The following is a 20,304-nucleotide window of genomic DNA, read 5'->3' on the forward strand; positions in this document are numbered from 1 at the left end:
TGACTCAAAATGGCGGCGTGTCTCCATTCTATACAGCGGTATCGTAATTCGAGGCACCCACCTGACGTAACATAATAATTGGATGGAGTGGCCAGGCCCGGCAGCGATGTTCTTTGCCGCAAAGCCAGCGCTGCCGCAGCCTCAGCGCCTCTGCAACGTGCAGATCGTGGCTTGTTGGAATGCTGCTTTAGCCAGTATACCTTTATTAAAACGGGCTCAAGAACTGAAACCCTCCCCGTTCCACCGAGGTATAACGGGTAAATTAAATACATTGAAAATGGATGTATGGATTTAAAATAAAAAAAACGTAAAAAGGTAATTAAACAAGATAATTACGCAGAAAATGACTTACTAGAGAACAATGGTAAATACAAAAGATCTAAAGGCTATTATCGCGTTATTTGCCGCTGACTTTGTTTCTGCGTGTGAGTGAAATTGTGACAAAATATTTGAGGGGTGTATTGTTTAATATTAGCGTTAACTAGTATTGTCATTTCTTTTAAAATTTATAATGTTTTTGTAACGTAAGATTTCAAGAATCGTCGCTCAAGATCCACTTTAGCGTTCGTATTATGTAATTCACGACGAAAATGGGACCGCAACGAAAGTACGTTATTTCTAAGGGACGTTGGCCGGGAATGAAAAGAAGAACGCATTAGGCCGAAAAACGTATTATGCAGAATCGTATCACTGAGATTCCACTGTAACTAACAGTGACTGTGGCTCGTCAGTGAGCGGAAGTGATTTGGCTGGTTGACATAAAATGAAAGCAGACTGCTTCATCTTGCAAGACTCAGTGTTACTTCATTTTGATCCGCCGGGCGAACATTTTCCGCTAACTGAATAGCCAGAATTACTGTTAATTATTGATATTACATAAGTTCAAAATGTAAATACCGTATTTTCGCTCGTATAACCCGCATCAAAAAAGCGAAAATTTCAGTGGTAAAGTAGGAATGCGGATAATACGCGGTTTTTTTTAGTGCAACTTCACAGCAATGCGCGCTGTGTTGTGAAGCTCTTACGCAGTAACACTGACTAGGTCTTGCATGGCAGCGATTGCGCAAAACATACAAGGACAAGGGAGAAAAAACAAGGACGAGCGCACACTATTAACTGAATTTTATTATTGAATTCAGGCTTTCGCCTTGCAGTCAGGGAATTCTACGAGCTAAATATACGCTTTTTCTGTCTACATAGTATGTGATGTATTTCTTGAGCAGTAGCTTTGGTGCAGCCTTTCCTGTATCAAATGTGCGGGCAATACGCAAGGCCTTTTTTTCTTTTCTTCTGGGCTGAAAGTTGGGTGTGGAATATATGCAGCGGTGGGTTATACGCGCGAAAATACGGTGATCGCGCTCTCAGGAGTTCCAAGAACTTGTGATGTTTTTGTCGCCCTGCTGATCTGTCGTTGCGCTGTTTTGCTGCGTGCTGTTTTGGCGCCGTGCTTGTTGTAGGTACTGTTGTGTCGCGTGCTGTTCTGACGCCGCCGCTTGCAGGGTTTACTGCTAACAGAAACGATAATGATTCAGCCTGAATATATCCTCTTCCTCTCTCGGCGCAGGTATTTTGGCCCAAGACGTCTCCGCAACGCCATCCGAGAACAACTCAACGTATATTTCAGCGTCTTATGTCAAATTCATTGAACAGGCCGGTGCCCGCGTAGTGCCCATATTGTGAGTATACGGCTCAGCAGCGCTAACAAAACTCGTTGATAAAACGAGCGAGCGAGAAAATTTACCGCGTATCCCAGTCGAAAAAGACAAGAAAAAATTCCGTAGTTTGTTGTATTTTCGCGTGTCGTCACACGGTCGTCTTGACATATTCTAGTCGTGTCGGGATTCTGATGTTCTGTCGTGTGTCGTATTCCGGTCCTGACTGTTGTTCCGTCGGGCCGAATCCCTGTCTTGTCGTGATCCTGTCGTTCCATGTGCTGATGTTCCATCAGCACATGGCTTGAATGCCATTACCCAATGTGAAGATAAACACAAAAACACAAATGACAGCTCCGTTGTGACTCCAGAAAAGTTTGCCGCTGAGAAAACTGACCTTGTCGTTACGACAGAAATATGTTTCGTAACAACAGATAGCTTTGTCGTAACAACACGACTTCTGTTGTCACAACAAAGTTTTTTGTCGTGCAACAGGAATTATTGCTTGGTTTCTGAGGTATTCCTGTCGGGATTTTAGACTGGGATTTGCTCGCTTCGCTGCAAATGTCGTTGAAGGACGATAGTCTTATGTCGCCCCAAAAATACCTTTCTTCTCCCCCGCCCACCTCTCCTGCTCTTTCCCTCACTCTCGCTCTTCCCACGATAAAAACGAAGGAGGTTTTGCTAAAATAAACTCAATTTTTGCGCGTTCCACTGCTCGCGCCTTCTACTGGAACGTTTTGTTTCTGTTGTACTTGGAACACTACCACGAGGTCCAGGCCCGCGCGAGCTCTCTGCGTATTTTTGTGCCAAAATACTGTTTCAAACGCGTATTTTCCGCTTTTTGTCGCAAATATCAAGCACACATTTACTTAAAAAAAAGAACAGTGTAAGTACCGCTTGTGAATTGTTGTTAACCTAATGTTTTCTTTTTTCTAAACAGTGTTAACAATATTAAGCATGTTTCCAGATTTAGTTATTTGGAAAGGGCTTGCCTAAATCAACTTCTCGTTCAATAATTCTTTTATGTTTTGGAGGGATGGCTGATTCTAGGGAAATACATAAGTGCATACATTACATAAATACAAATATGCATGCATACAGGTATACATGCACACATACAGGTATACATGCACATACATACATGCATACAAACATACATACATATGCACATAGATGCATGAATACATACATTCATACATACATACGTACATACATACGTGCGTACATGCATACATGCATACATACATACGTGTATACATACATACATACATGCATACATACATACCTACATACATACGTCCATACATACATACGTACAGCCGGTAAAACGCTTGTCTATAACAGCGATTTCAACTTCAACCAGCCACATCCGTAAACTGCCGAAACATAGTCGTTCCAAACATGTCGGAGGCAAAAGCGAAGGGCTAAGACTTCAGAATTCCGCAGTAGTTTTATTCAAATCCCGCTCCGGCGGGGCAGGATAGGGCTGAGAGTACGAACGCTGTGTTATAGACAAGCCTTTTACCGGCTGTACATACATACGTGCATACGTGCATACATGCATACATACATACATGTATACATACATACATACATGCATACATACATACATGTATACATACATACATACATGTATACATGTATACATACATGTATACATACATACATACATACATGTATACATACATACATACATGCATACATACATGTATGCATGTATGCATACATACAGTCGCGAAGAAGCGAGCGATAGCGGCATGTGTGCTGTACTGGTAGGCCGCGCCTGCGCTGTGCGCGGTCTCGACAGCAGGCGCGGCGCAACCAGACGGCGCAGCGATTAGTTTTGGCCACTGCTCCCGTGGCCCGTTTACTTCAGCTCACGGCTGTACATACATACATACGTACATACATGCATACATCATACACGCATGCATACGTACATAGGTACGTACATACATATATACATACATACATGCATACATACGTACATACATGCATACATACACACAGACGTACATAAGTACATAAATACATACATACATGCATACATCATGCATGCATACATACGTACATACATACATACATACATACATACGCATATACATACATGCACACATACATGCATACAAACATACATACATACATAAATACGTACACACATACATGCATCGCACATGCATACGTACTCACATACATACATGCATACATACATGCATACTTACATGCGTACATAGATACGTACATATATGCATGCATACATACATGCATATATGCATACATACATACATACATACATACATACATACATACATACATACATACATACATACATACATGCAGGACGCGGGTTCGATTCACAGCTGCGGCGGCCGTTTTCTGATAGAGGCGAAAAGCAAAAACGTCCGTGTGTACAAGATTTCGGCGCACGTTAAATATCCCCAGGTGGTCAAAATTAATCCGGAGCGCTCCACTACGGCGCGCCTCTCGCCTGCGTTGCGTCGGTCCGTTAAACCGTACAATCAAAGCAATCAACATACATACATACATACATACATACATGCATACATACATACATACATACATACACACATACATACATACATACATGCATCATGCATACATACATACGTACAGAGGGCAACACCCTTGTCTATAACACAGGTTTCGTACTTATAGCCTTATCTTGCCTCGGCCGAAAAACATTTGAAGAAAACTATTTTGTCATTCTGAAGTATTGACCATATATTTTGACCTCAACGTTTTTTGGGACAAGTTTGAGTCCGCAGTTTTGAGAGATAACCAGTTCACGTTAAGCTCAGTGTTATAGACAAACGTGTATCGCACTGTGCATACATGCATACATCATACATACATACATACGTACGTACATACATACATACATACATGCATGCGTACATATATGCATACATACGTACATACATGCATACATACGTACATACATGCATACATACATACATACATACGTACATACTTGCATACATCATACCGAGCAATACCTACATATGTATACAGGGTGTCCCAGCTATCATGCACCAAGATTAAAAAAAGAGTAAAGGCGCAACTCGAAAGAAACCAGGTGCATAATGTTTGTAGTACTGTGAAGAAGCGGAGAGTAATTTTTTCGTTAATGAGACTTAATTAACTAATTGTAATTAATTATCTAACTCGAGAAATACTGTCCTAATCACTAAAGTGTCAATGGGGCACTTGTAGGTAACCACGAGGGGCATCTAACTGCGCTATTTTCAGCGACGAACTAATTGCGTACTCATTTATTCTGACTGATAAAGGAAACCCGCGAAATATGAAAAATACCACGTGACGACGCTTACGCGCGCATTGTAAAGCAGCGTCCCCAAACAAAGCTGATTGAAAGCAACTGCTTCGCGTGTTACCCGCCCGAAGAGACGGCGCATCACCTTGATAATAGCATGCATGGAAGGAGCAGCAGCAGCAAGATTCGCGGGACGCGTGTGCAGATAAGGAACAAACTCGGTTGCGATTTCTTCTTTGTTTCTTTTGTCTATTTCATTCTGGCTAACTCAGAGGCAGCCTGTTTGAGGGCGTTGCTTTACGGTGCGCGCGGAGGCGCCGTCACGTGGTATTTTTCATATTTCGCGGGTTTCCTTTATCAGTCAGAATAAATGAGTACGCAATTAGTTTGTCGCTGAAACTAGCGCAGTTAGATGCCCCTCGTGGTTACCTACAAGTGCCCCATTGACACTTTAGTGATTAGGACAGTATTTCTCGAGTTAGATAATTAATTACAATTAGTTAATTAAGTCTCATTAACGAAAAAATTACTCTCCGCGCAAACATTATGCACCTGGTTTCTTTCGAGTTACGCCTTTACTCTTTTTTTAAATCTTCGTGCATGATAGCTGGGACACCCTGTATACATATGTATATACATACATACATATATACATACGTATATACATGCATACATACGTACATACATGCATACATACATACACACATACATACATGTATACATACATACATGCATACATACATATATACATACATGTATACATACATGCATACATACATACATACATACATACATACATACATACATACATACATACATACATACATACATACATATAATCCAGGGAGTAGTAGAACTTTGAAGATGGTAGAGAACACAAGCCCTGAGGAAAGCAAGTTCTCTTTGCTGAAACGTAGGCCACAATCGTGCTTTTACCTTGTTCGAAGTTTTTCTTCTCTTACATACATATATACATATATACATGCATACATACATACATACAAACATATATACATACATACATACATACATACGTACATGCATGCATGCATCATACATTCATACGTACGTACATACATACATGTATACATACGTACATGCATGCATACATATATACATACGTACATACATGCATACATGCATAAATACATACATACATACATACAGGACGCGGGTTCGATTCCCGGCTGCGGCGGCCGCTTTTCTGATGGAGGCGAAAAGCAAAAACGCCCGTGTGTGCAAGATTTCGGCGCACGTTAAATATCCCCAGGTGGTCAAAATTAATCCGGAGTGCTCCACTTCGGTGCGCCTCATCACCTGCGTTGCGTCCGCACGTTAAACCCTACAATCAAAGCAATAAACATACATGCATGCATACATATATACACACATACATACATACATACATACATACATACACACATACATACATACATACATACATACATACATACATACATACATACATACATACATACATACATACATACATAATACATACGTACATACATACAGTAGACACAGAAATTTTCTGGTTTGAGTAGTCCGGGAAAGACAATCGCCTTTAAAAAAACGCGAGTACCAACATAGGAACAAGGTAGTCCATGTGTATGGACGATTTTATAAAGACGTCTTTCTTTCGCTACCTCAAGCAGAACTTTTCGTTTGTCTGTCTGTCTGTCTGTATGTCTGTTACATTATTCAAGCAAAAGCTAAACGACAACGCATGAACAAGAAGAATATATAGGCGACCATTTCGAACTACCAATAGCGCTGGCATGGGCAACGTATGTCGACATTATGCAGCTCAAAGAAAAGCTCAGACATGGTGGAGGCAACATATCAGTACATAACAAAGAGTACATAACCAAGAGTAGCACCGCTCTTTTATTTAAAATAAACGTCTGATTAGATTGTAGGATAGCACACGAAAAAGGACGATGCACTTGAAAAAAAAAAAGGCGTCGATGAGAGGCAAGGTGGGCGTGTTTTCAACAGATGGCGCTCAACCAGTGCGAGGGAGGGGAAACTGAATTTACTGTGTAAAATCTTCACTGTATTAATTCTAGGAAGAGTTACAGGGGAGGGTAAGGGACGATATGAAACACACGCGGAGAGAATGCGCTTCGTTTAGTGTGTGTTTTGTCGCACCCACTAAGTTTAGCGTAACGTTACTTCTGAAATTTGTAAACAGAGAACTGCCCTTGTCCACGAGATTTCTGCGCACATTAAAAAATGGCAGGGGGTCTAAATTAATGCATAGCACCAATTCATGCGTCCGGAAGGTCATGATTTTCACTGTCCTTGTGGGGAAGCGTGCCTGCCTGAATCTATACTTGTAAAAAAATTAGCAGTGGCTTAGCTCGGCTATGCCAGGATATACGTAGCGTGAGCTAAGGTTCAGCAATCCAATCCAGTCGAGTCCAGTCCAGTCCAGTCCGGTCACTGCTCATCGCGCATGCGCAGCACAGCTCTCCAGGAGCCACGCGAAACGGCTATCAAGCGGCTCCGGCGCAGCGCCAGAACGGAGGCGCAGAGCTGGGCACGCGCCCGCGCCAGTGCATATGCCGCGGCTATGACGTCACTCCGGTAGAATGCGCAGACCGGAGAATGTGCAGACCCAATTCTCTACACATCCGCACTCCAATTGGGTTCGATTTCCAATCCAATTCAATACAACCAAATTTAGTCCGATCCAATCCAGTCCGATCCAATCCAATCCAATGCTCCAATCCAATGCAATCCAATGCAATCCAATCCAATCCAATGCTCCCTGCGCTTGCGCAGCACGGTCCTTCATGGTCCACGCGAAACTGCTCAACCTCGGCCAGTGTAGCTCACGCTATAAAATAAGTGCCCGACTAACTGCCTGACGACTGACTGACTCACCAACGCCCAGCGAAAACTGCTAGGTCTAGACAATTGAAATTTCGGGAATACATTTGCGTCTTGGCGTAGAAGCTCACTAAGGCGGGATTTTTGAAAATTATACTCATAACCAAGAAACACGGGGGAATTGTGTTTTCTTGAATTCGTGATTATCTCCTACACCCATTCACATTTTCAATCGCTTTTTGCTGATATATGTAACCCTTAAGAATATCTAAAAAGCAGTTTTAGGGTCGTGCGCTAACCCAAACTATTTGGGCGATTCTGCACTTCGGAACAAATAGGGTGCTCTTAAAGATCCTCTAATAACTGTTTCAGTGATTCATTTATCCAATTGGTTTTTGCTGATGAATGTTACTCATACAAATGCACAAAACAAATTTTTGGGATTTCGCCCTGTGACGCCGGTGTAAGGGTGACAGAAATGTTTTGAAATGACACGCCCGAATAGGGGAAAATGCCTGACAGGGGATTTCAGACGCCTAGCCGAACTACTGGTTAAAACAGCTTCAAAATGTTTTGAGCACATTGTGATTATGATGTAGGAGCCCAATATTGCTGAAATATTTGGAAATTACACCACAGAGAGAGAGAGAAAAGCGGTGAAATAATTTTTCAGATGTTTATTTTTTTCAGCACAGGCAATTTGAGTTATTGAGCTGGTTTTTTGATATCGGTTACTTACTCAGGTATCTAAATACAGTTTTACAACATTTTCCCATAACACACACGTAATAGGTACATATACGTCCTATCCGACAATAACGTCCTATCTAGCAGACATCGAACGTATATCTACTAAGATATCTAACAGGTGCTCTTTGGCAAGCTTCTAATGTACACAAAAGTGGCAGTCACAATGGCTGCCAAGGAGTTTCTTTCAAGCCAGGCAAAGGGGCAACCCAGCCGGCTCTATTTCATATGTGAATTTTAAAGACGATAGTCTTTCTTGGGGTACTTAAACGCAGACATTTTGGCCTGTCTGTCTGTGTGTCTGTCTGTGACCCGATTCAGCCACCCGGCCAATGTGAAACGAAAGCTGCGCAATAGTCTTATATACTCACAGCCGAACGTAAACGTCTAAGTCCGGTGTTAGTGTTTATACCTGTCAACATTGTTGAACAAGAACAAGGCATTACGCAAATATAAGGCAGCAAATCAATAAATAAATGATATTTGTAGTGGTCATCTATTAAAAAAATATCGATACTTGGTTTTTGCAATATCAAATAAAATACTACATCAACGGCAGAAAACCGTCTCCTGTTGTTGCCAGCGCTACCTCCTGGCGGCATTTAAGAAATCAAATGGCAACAGCAACGAAAGGTTCCACTAGATAGGTTCCACGTTGCATTTGGAACGCTCGTGGTGTAGGGAAACATGGTTCTATAAACGCTGTAGCAGGGTGCCTAAATTCACGCGGGTCTCCGCCGTACGGCAGCGCTGGCATCGAAACACCCGACTTGGATCGGTGGAATGCGGTAAATTTAAATCGACTTGAGCAAACCTCTAGCGTGTTACCTTGGGAGGAACGAGACGGGAGAGGAACAGCATCAGAGGTGAACGGGAAAGAGAAGGGAGGCCTTTACTTGGCAGGGGTGCCAGTGGACTATCGTCTTTCATCGACATTTGCAACGAAAGGAGCAGATACGCGGCCATTTTTTATTTTGGTTTCCTGTGTCAACGTGAACGCATAAACTCTGAAGGAAAATTTACATGGGTGCTTCAAAAGCATTTCCGGCTTACAAATACTTTGGGCGAGCAAAGACCTTCCTAGAAAAAAGGCGATGAAAGCATACCAGTCGCAATCGTCCGCATTTGTAATAACATTGTCATCTACTTCTTCCTCGAATGCAGGGTAAACCGCGAAGAGGATTACTACGTGAAGACATTCAATTCTGTAAATGGGTACGTATGTTTGTTGAAGATGTTTGAGTGAAGGAGGAGTTGTAAAGTGATCTCTCAAACACCTTTTTGTGCGTTTAATGCGTTGCTGTCACAACAGCAAATAAACAAGCAGTTCAGTTCGCGAAAACAAGCATCGTTTTTTTACTGAGACAGTGACACTTCCCTGACATATACAGATCCATCTCATTCTTCTTTATTTTCAGTCGACAAACCAATGGTCACAAATAAACGTGTTTTAGCCTACATCGCTGAAGCCAATTTTCAAGATCTCATCTCCTACCGCACGTAACTTCAGGCTCTCAGTAATAACGGAGGTATTGAGGGTTGCGCACCCGTAGTTCGCACCTTCATCTACCGTTATGACCACATCTATATATTAGCTTGGGGACCTTTACGCCCGATCTTCGGCTCTTCTAGAGACATCATGCTCATACAATACATTTATTTATTTATCATCTTATTCATTTATTTTTACATATCGCAGCCCATTTGGGCGATCGGAGGAGTGGGTGTCTACATTAAATGCAAAAACACTTTTCTTCACAAATCAACCGCGATATTTCACGGCTCGTTAACCCTCACACATTTCTCGCGAAGATCAGACATGTCAAGTAATAATAAACGCAACAACGTCCCAATAAAATTGTGCGAAAAAATTCACACAACAAAATCAGTTTGAAGTGTAAAAAAACTCCTCTAATGGCAACTACCTCATTTCACCTGGTAGTAAATTCCATTTTTCAATTATTCGGGGGAAGAAAAAAATAGATTTACATGTGGTTAATATGCATGTTTTAGCAACTAAAGATGACACTCAAGGATCACTCAACACACTTGTGGCGCTCGTCTGCCTTAGCTGATTCCGAGCCATAAACTCACGCATACACACAAACATCCCAACTTTTAGCTTTATTGAGAGAACAATGTCACGTGTTGGCTCTGACATCACACGTCCCTCGCGTGTGCAGCATCCTCTTTCCTGGCGGTGGCGTGGACGCGGTCAACTCTAGCTATGGCAGGGCGGCAGCCATTCTTTTTGGCCTTGCGATGGAGGTGAGTACATATATATTACTAGTCGTGGAACACTGCTTCTCACCTGCGCGGTAAATTTAAAGGGGCCACGAAGAGGAAATACAACTTTGTGCAATATTAAAGAACTGGCTTTTGGAAACTCACTCAACCATATTCGAGCCCCAAAAGACGTGTTTTTAGGGCGCAGCCCTTTGTCGCCCGCTCGTCGGCTGAGCCGCGCCGCCGTTTTCGTGACCGAGCGAATGATGGCTGGACCGACGAGCGAAAGAAAAAGCGAACGATGAAAGAAAACAAAGGAGGAGAGTGTCGCGAAATTGGGAGAGGAGGAGGAGGGGAGGACGGTTCGCCGTGGCGGCGTGAGCCAGCGCTCTCCGAAAGTGTGCGGTGGGGGAGGGGAGGGGGCAGTATGCTGTGTCCGCACGAGGCGCTCGACGTCGCGACACTTGGTGAAAACGTGACTATGATGTGCGTTCGCTGTCCCTTCCTGAAGGCCGAACCGCATGGAGCGTTTTCTGCTCGCGAAAACGCGTCGCGCACGCCACAGGCGCGCTGACGCTGCCGCTGAGCCACCCGCACGCTGCGCGCGGCGCGGCAGGCGGCGGAAACATGGCTGCGACTTCGGCCGCGAAGTGGCGTCGGGAGCTCGAGCGACCGCTTCTGAGCGCTCTCTAAAATGCCGCTCAAGACACGCACGAAGTTGCTTGAGCGGTAAAGGAGCTTATAATGTGGGTGAAAACGGTACTATAAAACATCACCCGCGCCGCTAGTGAAAGCGCCCCTTCAATATCTGCTGGGGTGGTAAGCCTAAACATCCCCGGCGGAGCCAGTCGGCTGTCTCGAACGCTTTGAAACCGCCGCCATGGGGCGCGCGCCTCCCCATTGGCGCAAGTCGCCAGGCTCCTCCCACTGCCGCGCGCGACGCGCGTCAAAATCTAGCCAAGGCAGATGCTGCCGCGGGCGCGGAATCGTCGACGCGGGCGTCGAAAAAACGCACGCGCAACGCCGACGCTCGCGAATCGCGTGAAAAAACGCTCCATGCGGGTCGGCCTTGACGAAGCGCCGCCGACACAGAGGCTCATCATCGCCGCTGTCGAGAGAACCCACGAGTGAGTGCTGCCTCAGCGCAGTGCTGCTGCGCCCAAGTATCGCATTAGGGAGTAGCGTAATCGCCAGCCAATTTTTTATACAAAAGAACGCCAGGAAAATTTAATAAACTGTGTTGATTACTCTGTCATAGGAATCGGCAAAACACGAAAGTGAATTGGGGAGCGAAATCTGCAGCTGAGCATGATTTGTGGGTCGGCGGCGGTCCTGTGGGTGTGCTTGGTGAGCGACGTCCTGCTGGCGGGTCGCTTCGCCAAAGGTGTACTGGTGTCAGTGAAATGTTGGTGTATACCGGCATAAAACACTTACGTGTTAAAATATAAAACCCGGAAAAGAACAGCCCTAAGTATTATGTACCCTTGACTAATAAAAGTTGCTTCCCCGCATGATGACCCTGTGTGCAGGGGTGCACCCTTTACAGGCAACTTGTTCGGTTGTACTGACGTCACTTCCGTGATGGATATGACGTCACTAAAGTCTTTGTGTATCCGAGAATAAAACAATTTCTTGGTAAAACCTTTCAAGTGTCGCGTTACAGTTACGTAATATGGACAGGAGTGGCGGAGCCTATCGTGGAACCAGAATATTAGTTATCAGTGCTTTCCCATGCACATTACCATCGCAGTGATATGGTCAAAGGGAAGTAGATGCCCCACTACAATCGCCCACTTATGTTTCTTGGCCGTAGCTTAGGCCGGCGTCCGCCAATCACACAAACATGATTTTGTGACGTCATCACCATAACGTGTCTGGGGAGTCGCCACTGCTTTAGTTGTTTTCCTTGGTATCTCGATTATCTGTTTCAAGTTGGCGACAGAATTAGTATCGTTGTTGTCAGGACAAAGTAGCATTTTTAATGAACCTAACTTGTATTTAGTCTTTCCGGCCCTTTTGAAACTTCTGGGAGGCATTTAAGACTGCTCGCCTCTTGGATCGCGAAAGCAATTATGTTTTGTTGCAAGTTGTGCGAGCACAGGTCTGCCGTGATCTTACCCTCTTCTGTTGCGACAATATCTTCGTCATGAGCGGGATATATGTCTGACGTGTTGCGTTGGATGTTCGGGAGTTTAGCTGCATCATGTGCCTGCCTCCTTGTTCGGTTTGCAGCATTTGTGTTCCTTTGCATCTTCTTGTGACGCGTGCACAATTGTGACACCTTCGCATCTTCTTGTCATGCTTCTTCTTCTGACGCGCAGAGTACATCGTAGTAGAGACAGTAGAGACAGCAGAGACCTACACGAACGTGTCAAGTGGCGCCATGGCCCTTTCACTGCCATTGTTGTTACCCTTTTTGAAGCGGAGCTTTATAAGGTTAGGTAGGAGGAACATCCGGCGGTTGAGTGTACGGAGAAAACTCATCCGGTGCAGCCAGATGCTCACGCGCGAAAGAAAAGAGGGTGTAGAGGAGTTTGAAGTAATGGGATGTAGATTGGTTGGGTTTGTAGATGACGCAGATACACTGTCGCATCTACCGACGCTGGTAAGCTGGAATGGAGCGCCGGAGGGAGCGAAAAAGAGTCTCTCTCGCAGCGAGCTTGTGCAGCTGAAGAGACAATGGCGGGAAGGGGCGGCGCTGGTGCGGGCGGGGCACGTCAGCGTGGCAGTGACACACACCGCCCGCACGTTACTTCGAAATGGTTAGTCCACGATTCGTACCTAAAACACGCGCTGCATAACCATCTGTACGTAGTGCATGGCCCGCATTTTTCGATTGCCTGCCAACACAACACATACAACACTACAAAGGCGGGCTTCCAGGTGCACGAAAATGCTCACACTGCGGCCAGTACCCCAACAATGAACACACCCTCCGGGCAGCCTAAACATTCAAACCACTCTGAGAAACTCCTTGCCCGCAATTCCTGCCACAAAGCGCCCTCCTTGCTAGGAGGCAAACGTTACACCCCGTAAGGAGTTAGAACTCTATTGGACCACGCTTGCGAACCACATTAAAAACACGCCAGGACTGTAGACGAGCCTCTGTAACCCAAGTAAGAAGCCGAGCAGACCTTTGGACACAGATTGCAAAATAATGTTTCACTTTCTTTCTCTCTCTCTCTCTCTGAAGCTTGACATTGGGCTAGTCGAGTACACATGACGCCTTGGGAAACATCGAGGAGAACTTCGACGAAGAGTTCTTCGTCAGCGCCGGTATCTGTTTACCTTCTCTTCGTTCAAGTGTCCCGCGCTGTTTCCTAAGGTGTTCGATTGCCTCGTTTTCTTTGTGTTTCTATGACTGACATGCTCCGTAAGTCGCCTTTTTTTGCAGCTCATACACCCTAATAGAATGCACGTGTTTTACTGCGACATTTTATGACTCAGTGCAAGATTTTACATTCAGTAAACGTGCAATTATTGCATTCACGCTCACTTCGGTCACACCTGCCACATAGTTTTTTTCTAATTCACTACGCAGGCCAACCGGAACGGAACGGTTTTCCCCATTTGGGGCACCTGCCTGGGTCTCGAACTGGTGGCCAGGCTTGCAGCGGGTGGACGGGACGTCCTAAAGCAGTGCAAGGCCCAAGGCGTGGGAATGCCGCTGAACTTCACGGACGGTACGGCCGAGTTCCTAAGATTCATGCAAAGCATTCGTAGGGCACTTAAGTCTGCTGCCGTGCTATGAAGGTGAAAACCGCGCGATAATTCCCATCGACTGCTTTACTGCTTCACTGAATGTGGGTCGCTTTTAGAGGTGAAGCCCCTTTGAGGCTGGGGCTGTTGGCGTCTCATGTCGTCGGCGTAAGCGTCGTCTCATGTTCTCACGGTACTAAAACACCAGGAAACTTGTTGGCGCCCTGCGCTAGAACGTAACGCGTGCTAAAGAAGTTGCAGGGGACATCTACGCTTAAGTCTTAAGATGTAAGACGCGATAGCGTTACCTCGTCGTCAAGGGAGACTTCGAACGGATCTGCGGCATTCGGCATTCACGCTCTCCGAGCGCTGCCGTTTAACCTAACGATACTAGGAACCAACGGCAATTGGCGAAACCACCTATCCTTTCTGTCTTCTGCGCAGCAGCATCATTGTCGGCAAGCCTACCGGCCAGCCTACTCCTTCCCACATCTGGTTTTAAGCAACCACGACTGATTACAGCTGCAGGTGCGAGCTCTCTTTTGGGTGCACAGACGCTATTCCCGGTTGAAGGGGACACTGCCTTCCGTGGTCGCTTCATGAGCACAGCCGATAGCATACAGTAAGCCTTTACGGAATAATTCCGAATGAGCCCAGTAACGGTATCACGTCAACAGTGGCTCATCGGCGCATGCACCAACGGCGGGAAAACGAACGGACTGTGCAGACGCGACGTTTGATGAATCAGCACGCACCATTTTTGTCATAGCATCCACCGCAGCATCATTGCCATGCTTCCCACCCTCCAGTTAACCTTTGCATCTGGCTGCCTCTGTCGTAGTTTCCGGTTGGCAGTGGTGACGTATTTCCGTGGACACTTGATGAGCACGGCTGATAGCGGATGGCTAGCGGGCACGAAAAAATCGAGAAATGAGCATCATAACGCTATCGCGTTAAAAAAACACCGGGACACTCGTCTACGCCTCGCGCGAGAGAGCTTCGTGCTTCGAAGACAAGAGTCTTTTACAGCAAAGCTGTATACCTCTGCCCCCTCCCCTTCCCCCCAGTGGTATCAGTTCCGTTGGCAAAAACGCGAAAGCGCCAAGAATACTCTTATACACTGCATGCTTCGCCCCTCCCAAGGTTGCACGTTAGTGAAGATGGCCCGGGATTTTTTTTTTCGCTTCTGTTTATTCGCCTTTTTGTGCGAATTACTTCGGCAGTGTCGTTAACTGATGCATCGTGTTTACATTCCCGTGTTCACGAATCCCGGGTTATCTCCACTAACGTGAAACCCGAGGGAGGGGGGGGGGGGGCGAAGCATGCAGTGTATAAGAGTATTCTTGACGCCTTGGCGTTTTCGACAACGGAGATGAAACCGTTGGGGGGTAGAAGTAAACAGCTTTACTGTAAAAGTCTCTTGCGTTTGAAGCACGAAGCTCTCTAGCGCGAGCGTAAACGAGTTTCTCGGTGTTTTAGTATCATGACTACATGACACGAACGACGATTGCTACTACGACGACGATGACAGGAGACGCCAACAGCCCCAGCCCCTAAGAGGTTTGCTCCTAAAAGAAATAGCGTGGAGGTTTCGCAATCGGCAAGGCTTCTCTGCTTCTACTTCGAAAACTCGTGTTCATATCACATGTGAACCAATGGGTTTTAAGTGCCCCATTCTGCGAAAAACCATTGTTGTTGTTGTTGTTGTAGTAGTTGTTGTCCGGTCAAGAAAATGGCCGCTTCCGCAAAGAAAAACATCTGTGATCCGATTGGATATGAAGCCGGGTCTTCACAGCAGCATCTCAACCACTATTTTCGCACGTCGCCCACGGCTCAACAAAACTACTAGTTGTCGTTGTTCCCTTGTTCGTGACTCGTACTCGCTGCTTGTTGCGTGCCGCATACCCTCACCATGGCAAAAAATTGGCTGTAGCTTAACTCAGTTATGCCTGGGTGTGCGTAGCAATAGGCACGGTGAATGTTATTGTTTAGCTTGGTTCTCTGTACGGTTACGACGCTTCTCGAGGCGTGCGGCTCGTTCTTCCTCCGTCTCCTCGGCTCGCTTGCTTCTCTTGGGGCGGTATTCTCGTAACTGTCCCTTTTGAAAACGCCCCTTTTGAGTCCCTTTCATCGTGACGTACTTCCGGTTAAGCAGTGGCCGTTGGCAGTAGGTTTGTTGCGCTTGCGTTACGTCACTTCCGGTTGTTTGCTTTTAGCCAATCAGGGCTCGCCAAAAGGGACACTTTTGAAAGGGACGCAAAAGGGACAAAACTCGAGAATACCTCCCTTGGTTTCGTTCTGACTACGAAGCCTGACGACGAATCCCACCTAGCTGACTTTTCTATATGCACGATTTTTTTGTATTTTTATTCTTTTTCATTATTCTTCTTTATTTTCTATTTTTATTTTTATTTCTTTATTTCTTCTTAAATTTTTATTTATTTTTGGCGCGGCGAGCGGCGTTGCCAGCTGCGGCGGCTAGGGAATCGCTAGGTTCCCTAGCCGCCGCAGGTTCCCTCGGAACCTCTGCCAGCTAGGGAACCGAGATGCGGCCACCGGTCACAGCGAAACGGTGAGAATACGGCCATTGGAGCTCTCGCTACAAAAGAAGAGGGGAAAAAAAACTGGCTCCACTCCACGCTGTGAAGGTGGTTGGAAAGCAAAGCCGTGAACGACCCCCACAACAATTCCACATGCGACGTCACTTGAATTCACACACGTGGCTCTACAAAGTTTGAAACCAAAGAATCTGCTATCCGTTAGCTGGGATTCACGGGGGGCGCCGTCCCGAACGCAGCAGCGTCGACCACGGCCGGGCTCGAGCGGCGTACGCCACCGCTGTAGCCCGGCTGTGCATCGGAAGAAAGAAAACGGAGAGGAGCGTGTTTCGAAGCGTGCGACAGCGAAACCTAGCCGTCCTGATGTGCTAGCTCGGGGCTGCACCACCGCGCGACACAAGCGTAGTCGCCAAAACAATCCGGAATGTGAGCTTAGTGGTTCCCACCTACAGATTTAAACTAAACAGTTTCGTAAGTTTGAGAATTGCGAGAAAGCCGAGGAAACTTTTATAATCGCTATTCATCAGAACCGGCTGCTTCATTCGTCTTTTGTAATACCGGTTAAAACAACCGAATTAGTATTCAGCAATTTAGAAAACGCTTCCCCACTCGTGACAAGCAGTGCGCAAAAGGTGGCGTTTCTCTAGCGGCCAGATGTCTGCATGTGGTCTCTACATTTTGTTTTCCCGCCCTGCAAACCAACCCTTAACGTATCTTTGCCGTACGACCACTTCATTCCGTGAGGTCCTGGTTACCCGGTAGGTGCTGTCGAACTAGTTAATCAAGCCACGCGAAGTAAGCGCGCAATGGACGCGAAGCTGCGCCTAAACAGGCCCAAAACAACCGTCGCTAAAGCAGACGACAAAGCCGACGGAAGGGTCCCGCCGACGCGACCTACGGGGTGAGCGCGGGGAACGCTGGGTAAAAGCGTCCTGTCGCCGCGCCGTCTACACTGTGCTCTGTTAGTGCAAAGCGTCCTCAGCCTCCCCAGCCACGTTGGCAGTTTCTTGTCCCGCATGCCACGAAAGATCCGCTGGCAGGTAGAGGTAGAAATTTTTGCTTTAATATGAAAAGTGGGGGGTGCAGATTTCCTGCGTCGCTCGGTCATTTATTTGTATGCTGTACTCCTCAATTGTAAGAAAGACTGACTTTTGCATTTCTCGTTTCTTCATGGCTTATCTCAAGACTTCAGAGAGAGCCGACTGTTCAGACATCTTCCTGTGCGGCTGGAAAATGTGCTGCGCACCAAGCCGATGACGTACAACGCCCACCACTTCTGCCTGACTCTAGAGGTAACGGTGTTCCCATTCATGCTCTACCAGTGAGGGGGACTAACCGAAATCTAGTGTCGGCTCAGACTCCAGAGTTTTAGAGGCCTCGCACCCGGTGTTGCGAATGTTAGTTCGATAAATGCTTACGTTTTCGCCATTTTATTCAACGTACACCCTTCAGATACAAATTGGTGCTTGTGCACTTTATGATACTTAATTTGGGGCAGTTTAGAGAGCTCCGAAACCTGCAAAAAGTTTCCGAAATTTCATTCATTCATTCATTCATTCATTCATTCATTCATTCATTCATTCATACATTCTTTTATTTGAAGAGGCCAAAATACAAAGTATGCTACATGGACATTGACTAAAGGCTGAGTCGTCTGATGAGGACTCGACCCCTCTGTAGTTCAACAGCCGTGCGTGTACATTTTTCCCAAAAGACATAGACAGTTTGGGTACCTGTACAGAGCAAGTTTGCAGAAAAAAAGCAACTTGTCTAGCAAAAGAACATCAACAAAAAACTAGATTGATTGATTGATTGATTGATTGATTGATTGATTGATTGATTGATTGATTGATTGATTGATTGTAGGGTTTAACGCGCCGACGCAATGGAGGAGATGAGGCACGCCGTAGTGGAGGACTCCGGATTAATTTTGACGACCACCTGGGGATCTTTAACGTGCGCCGAAACCTCGTACACACGGGCGTTTTTGCTTTTCACTTCCATCAGAAAAGCGGCCGCCGCGGCCGGAAATCGAACCCGCGACCTCGTGCTCAGCAGCGCAACGCCTTAGCCACGGAGCCACCATGGCGGGTCAACAACAAAAAAAAAACTACATTCACAATATATACAAGCAAGGTCACAACATAATATAAAGCAGCTGATACAAACGATAAAAAAAACGACGATTATTGTCGTCTTTTTTAGTGATGTGGGAGTTGCAGCTAAGATATTTCTCACAATGGAATGAAATTCGAAGGGGACCGTAGAACCGACTTGGCGGGTGTCTTTCTCATCCATGGTAAGCTAACAAATCTAGAAAAAATCATTTGCGCCTCCCTGGTAGAACGATTGTAGTGGCTTCCTCTGCCCGTTTGTTAATTTTAGTCATGGGCCGTCCAAAGGGCCGAAGACGCCGCCAGGAGTCAAGATAGCTTGGCCGTCGTCTAGGGCGCTACGGGCCTGAATAGGCCTCTTCTTTGGACTAAATAAAGTTATTTCCTCCTCCCTCCCTGGTAGATTCCCGCGCGAGCGAGTGAATACTGTGACATTGGCTTCCCATTTTCTACCAAATGAATGAGTGTTGCTGTGGAAAATGTTGAAAAACACGAATTCCTAAGAATGAAAGTGTCGAGTGGGGTATTACAGAAGAGGATTTTTAAATGCGGAACTCTCTCCGATACAAACGGAGTGAAAGGGAAAGTCCAAAGTCCAAAGCACTTCGACTATGTTGGAATGCTGCATTCAGATAGATGTCGGCTTCATAACGCGAGGGATGCAGGTTCGATTGCGAACACGGGAAGCGTCTTTTTTCGTTTGAGGTGCTTGATGTGCCGTTGTAGGAACCCATCATCTTGTGCCCTTCCACTGCGTAAACTTGGCTTGCCTGCCGTGCGTTTTCGCGAAGGCTCACCATGAGGGAGTCAAAGAAGGCTTCGCTTTAAAAAGTGTGTGCTATTCTTTGTTTCAGGAACGGATCAGCCTGTTATATATTGACATGGTCACGTGACAACGAAGAGATAGAATGTCGGAAGGGTTGTATTTACAATGCAGACACCGTAGTCACTGGCTCCAAGGCAGGTCGTTGGAACGCAGCCGGTCCAGCGGGAACTCAGACTTCGTCTGCGTGCTCTTCTTTCCGTTGGCCATCGACCAGCATATTTACACAGGAGCACATACACAGACAAGTAGAGACTGGACACATGGGTGTGCGGCTATGCTTCGTGTCAGTTTCTAGGGATGCTGGCCAAAGTCGGTGACAATATATTGCTCAAGCAGTGTACGTAAGCTA

At 46.0% G+C, this 20,304-nt stretch overlaps 1 protein-coding gene across 3 annotated transcripts in view; it reads left to right on the plus strand.

The window, feature by feature from the left end:
• LOC144138200 (gamma-glutamyl hydrolase-like) overlaps positions 1–20,304 on the plus strand; it is a 49,453-nt gene that overhangs the window by 22,968 nt on the left and 6,181 nt on the right. For all 3 annotated transcript variants that reach the window (XM_077670378.1, XM_077670375.1, XM_077670377.1), the window contains exons 3-7: positions 1,565–1,676; positions 9,697–9,747; positions 10,716–10,800; positions 14,300–14,441; positions 18,201–18,307. In XM_077670378.1, coding sequence (XP_077526504.1) covers positions 1,565–1,676; positions 9,697–9,747; positions 10,716–10,800; positions 14,300–14,441; positions 18,201–18,307 — 497 coding nt within the window. The remainder of the gene's footprint in view (positions 1–1,564; positions 1,677–9,696; positions 9,748–10,715; positions 10,801–14,299; positions 14,442–18,200; positions 18,308–20,304) is intronic.

Source organism: Haemaphysalis longicornis, unplaced genomic scaffold, assembly GCF_048455015.1.
Source record: "Haemaphysalis longicornis isolate Haplotype H1 unplaced genomic scaffold, Haemaphysalis longicornis Haplotype H1 scaffold_5, whole genome shotgun sequence".
In the NCBI taxonomy this organism is placed as follows: domain Eukaryota; kingdom Metazoa; phylum Arthropoda; class Arachnida; order Ixodida; family Ixodidae; genus Haemaphysalis; species Haemaphysalis longicornis.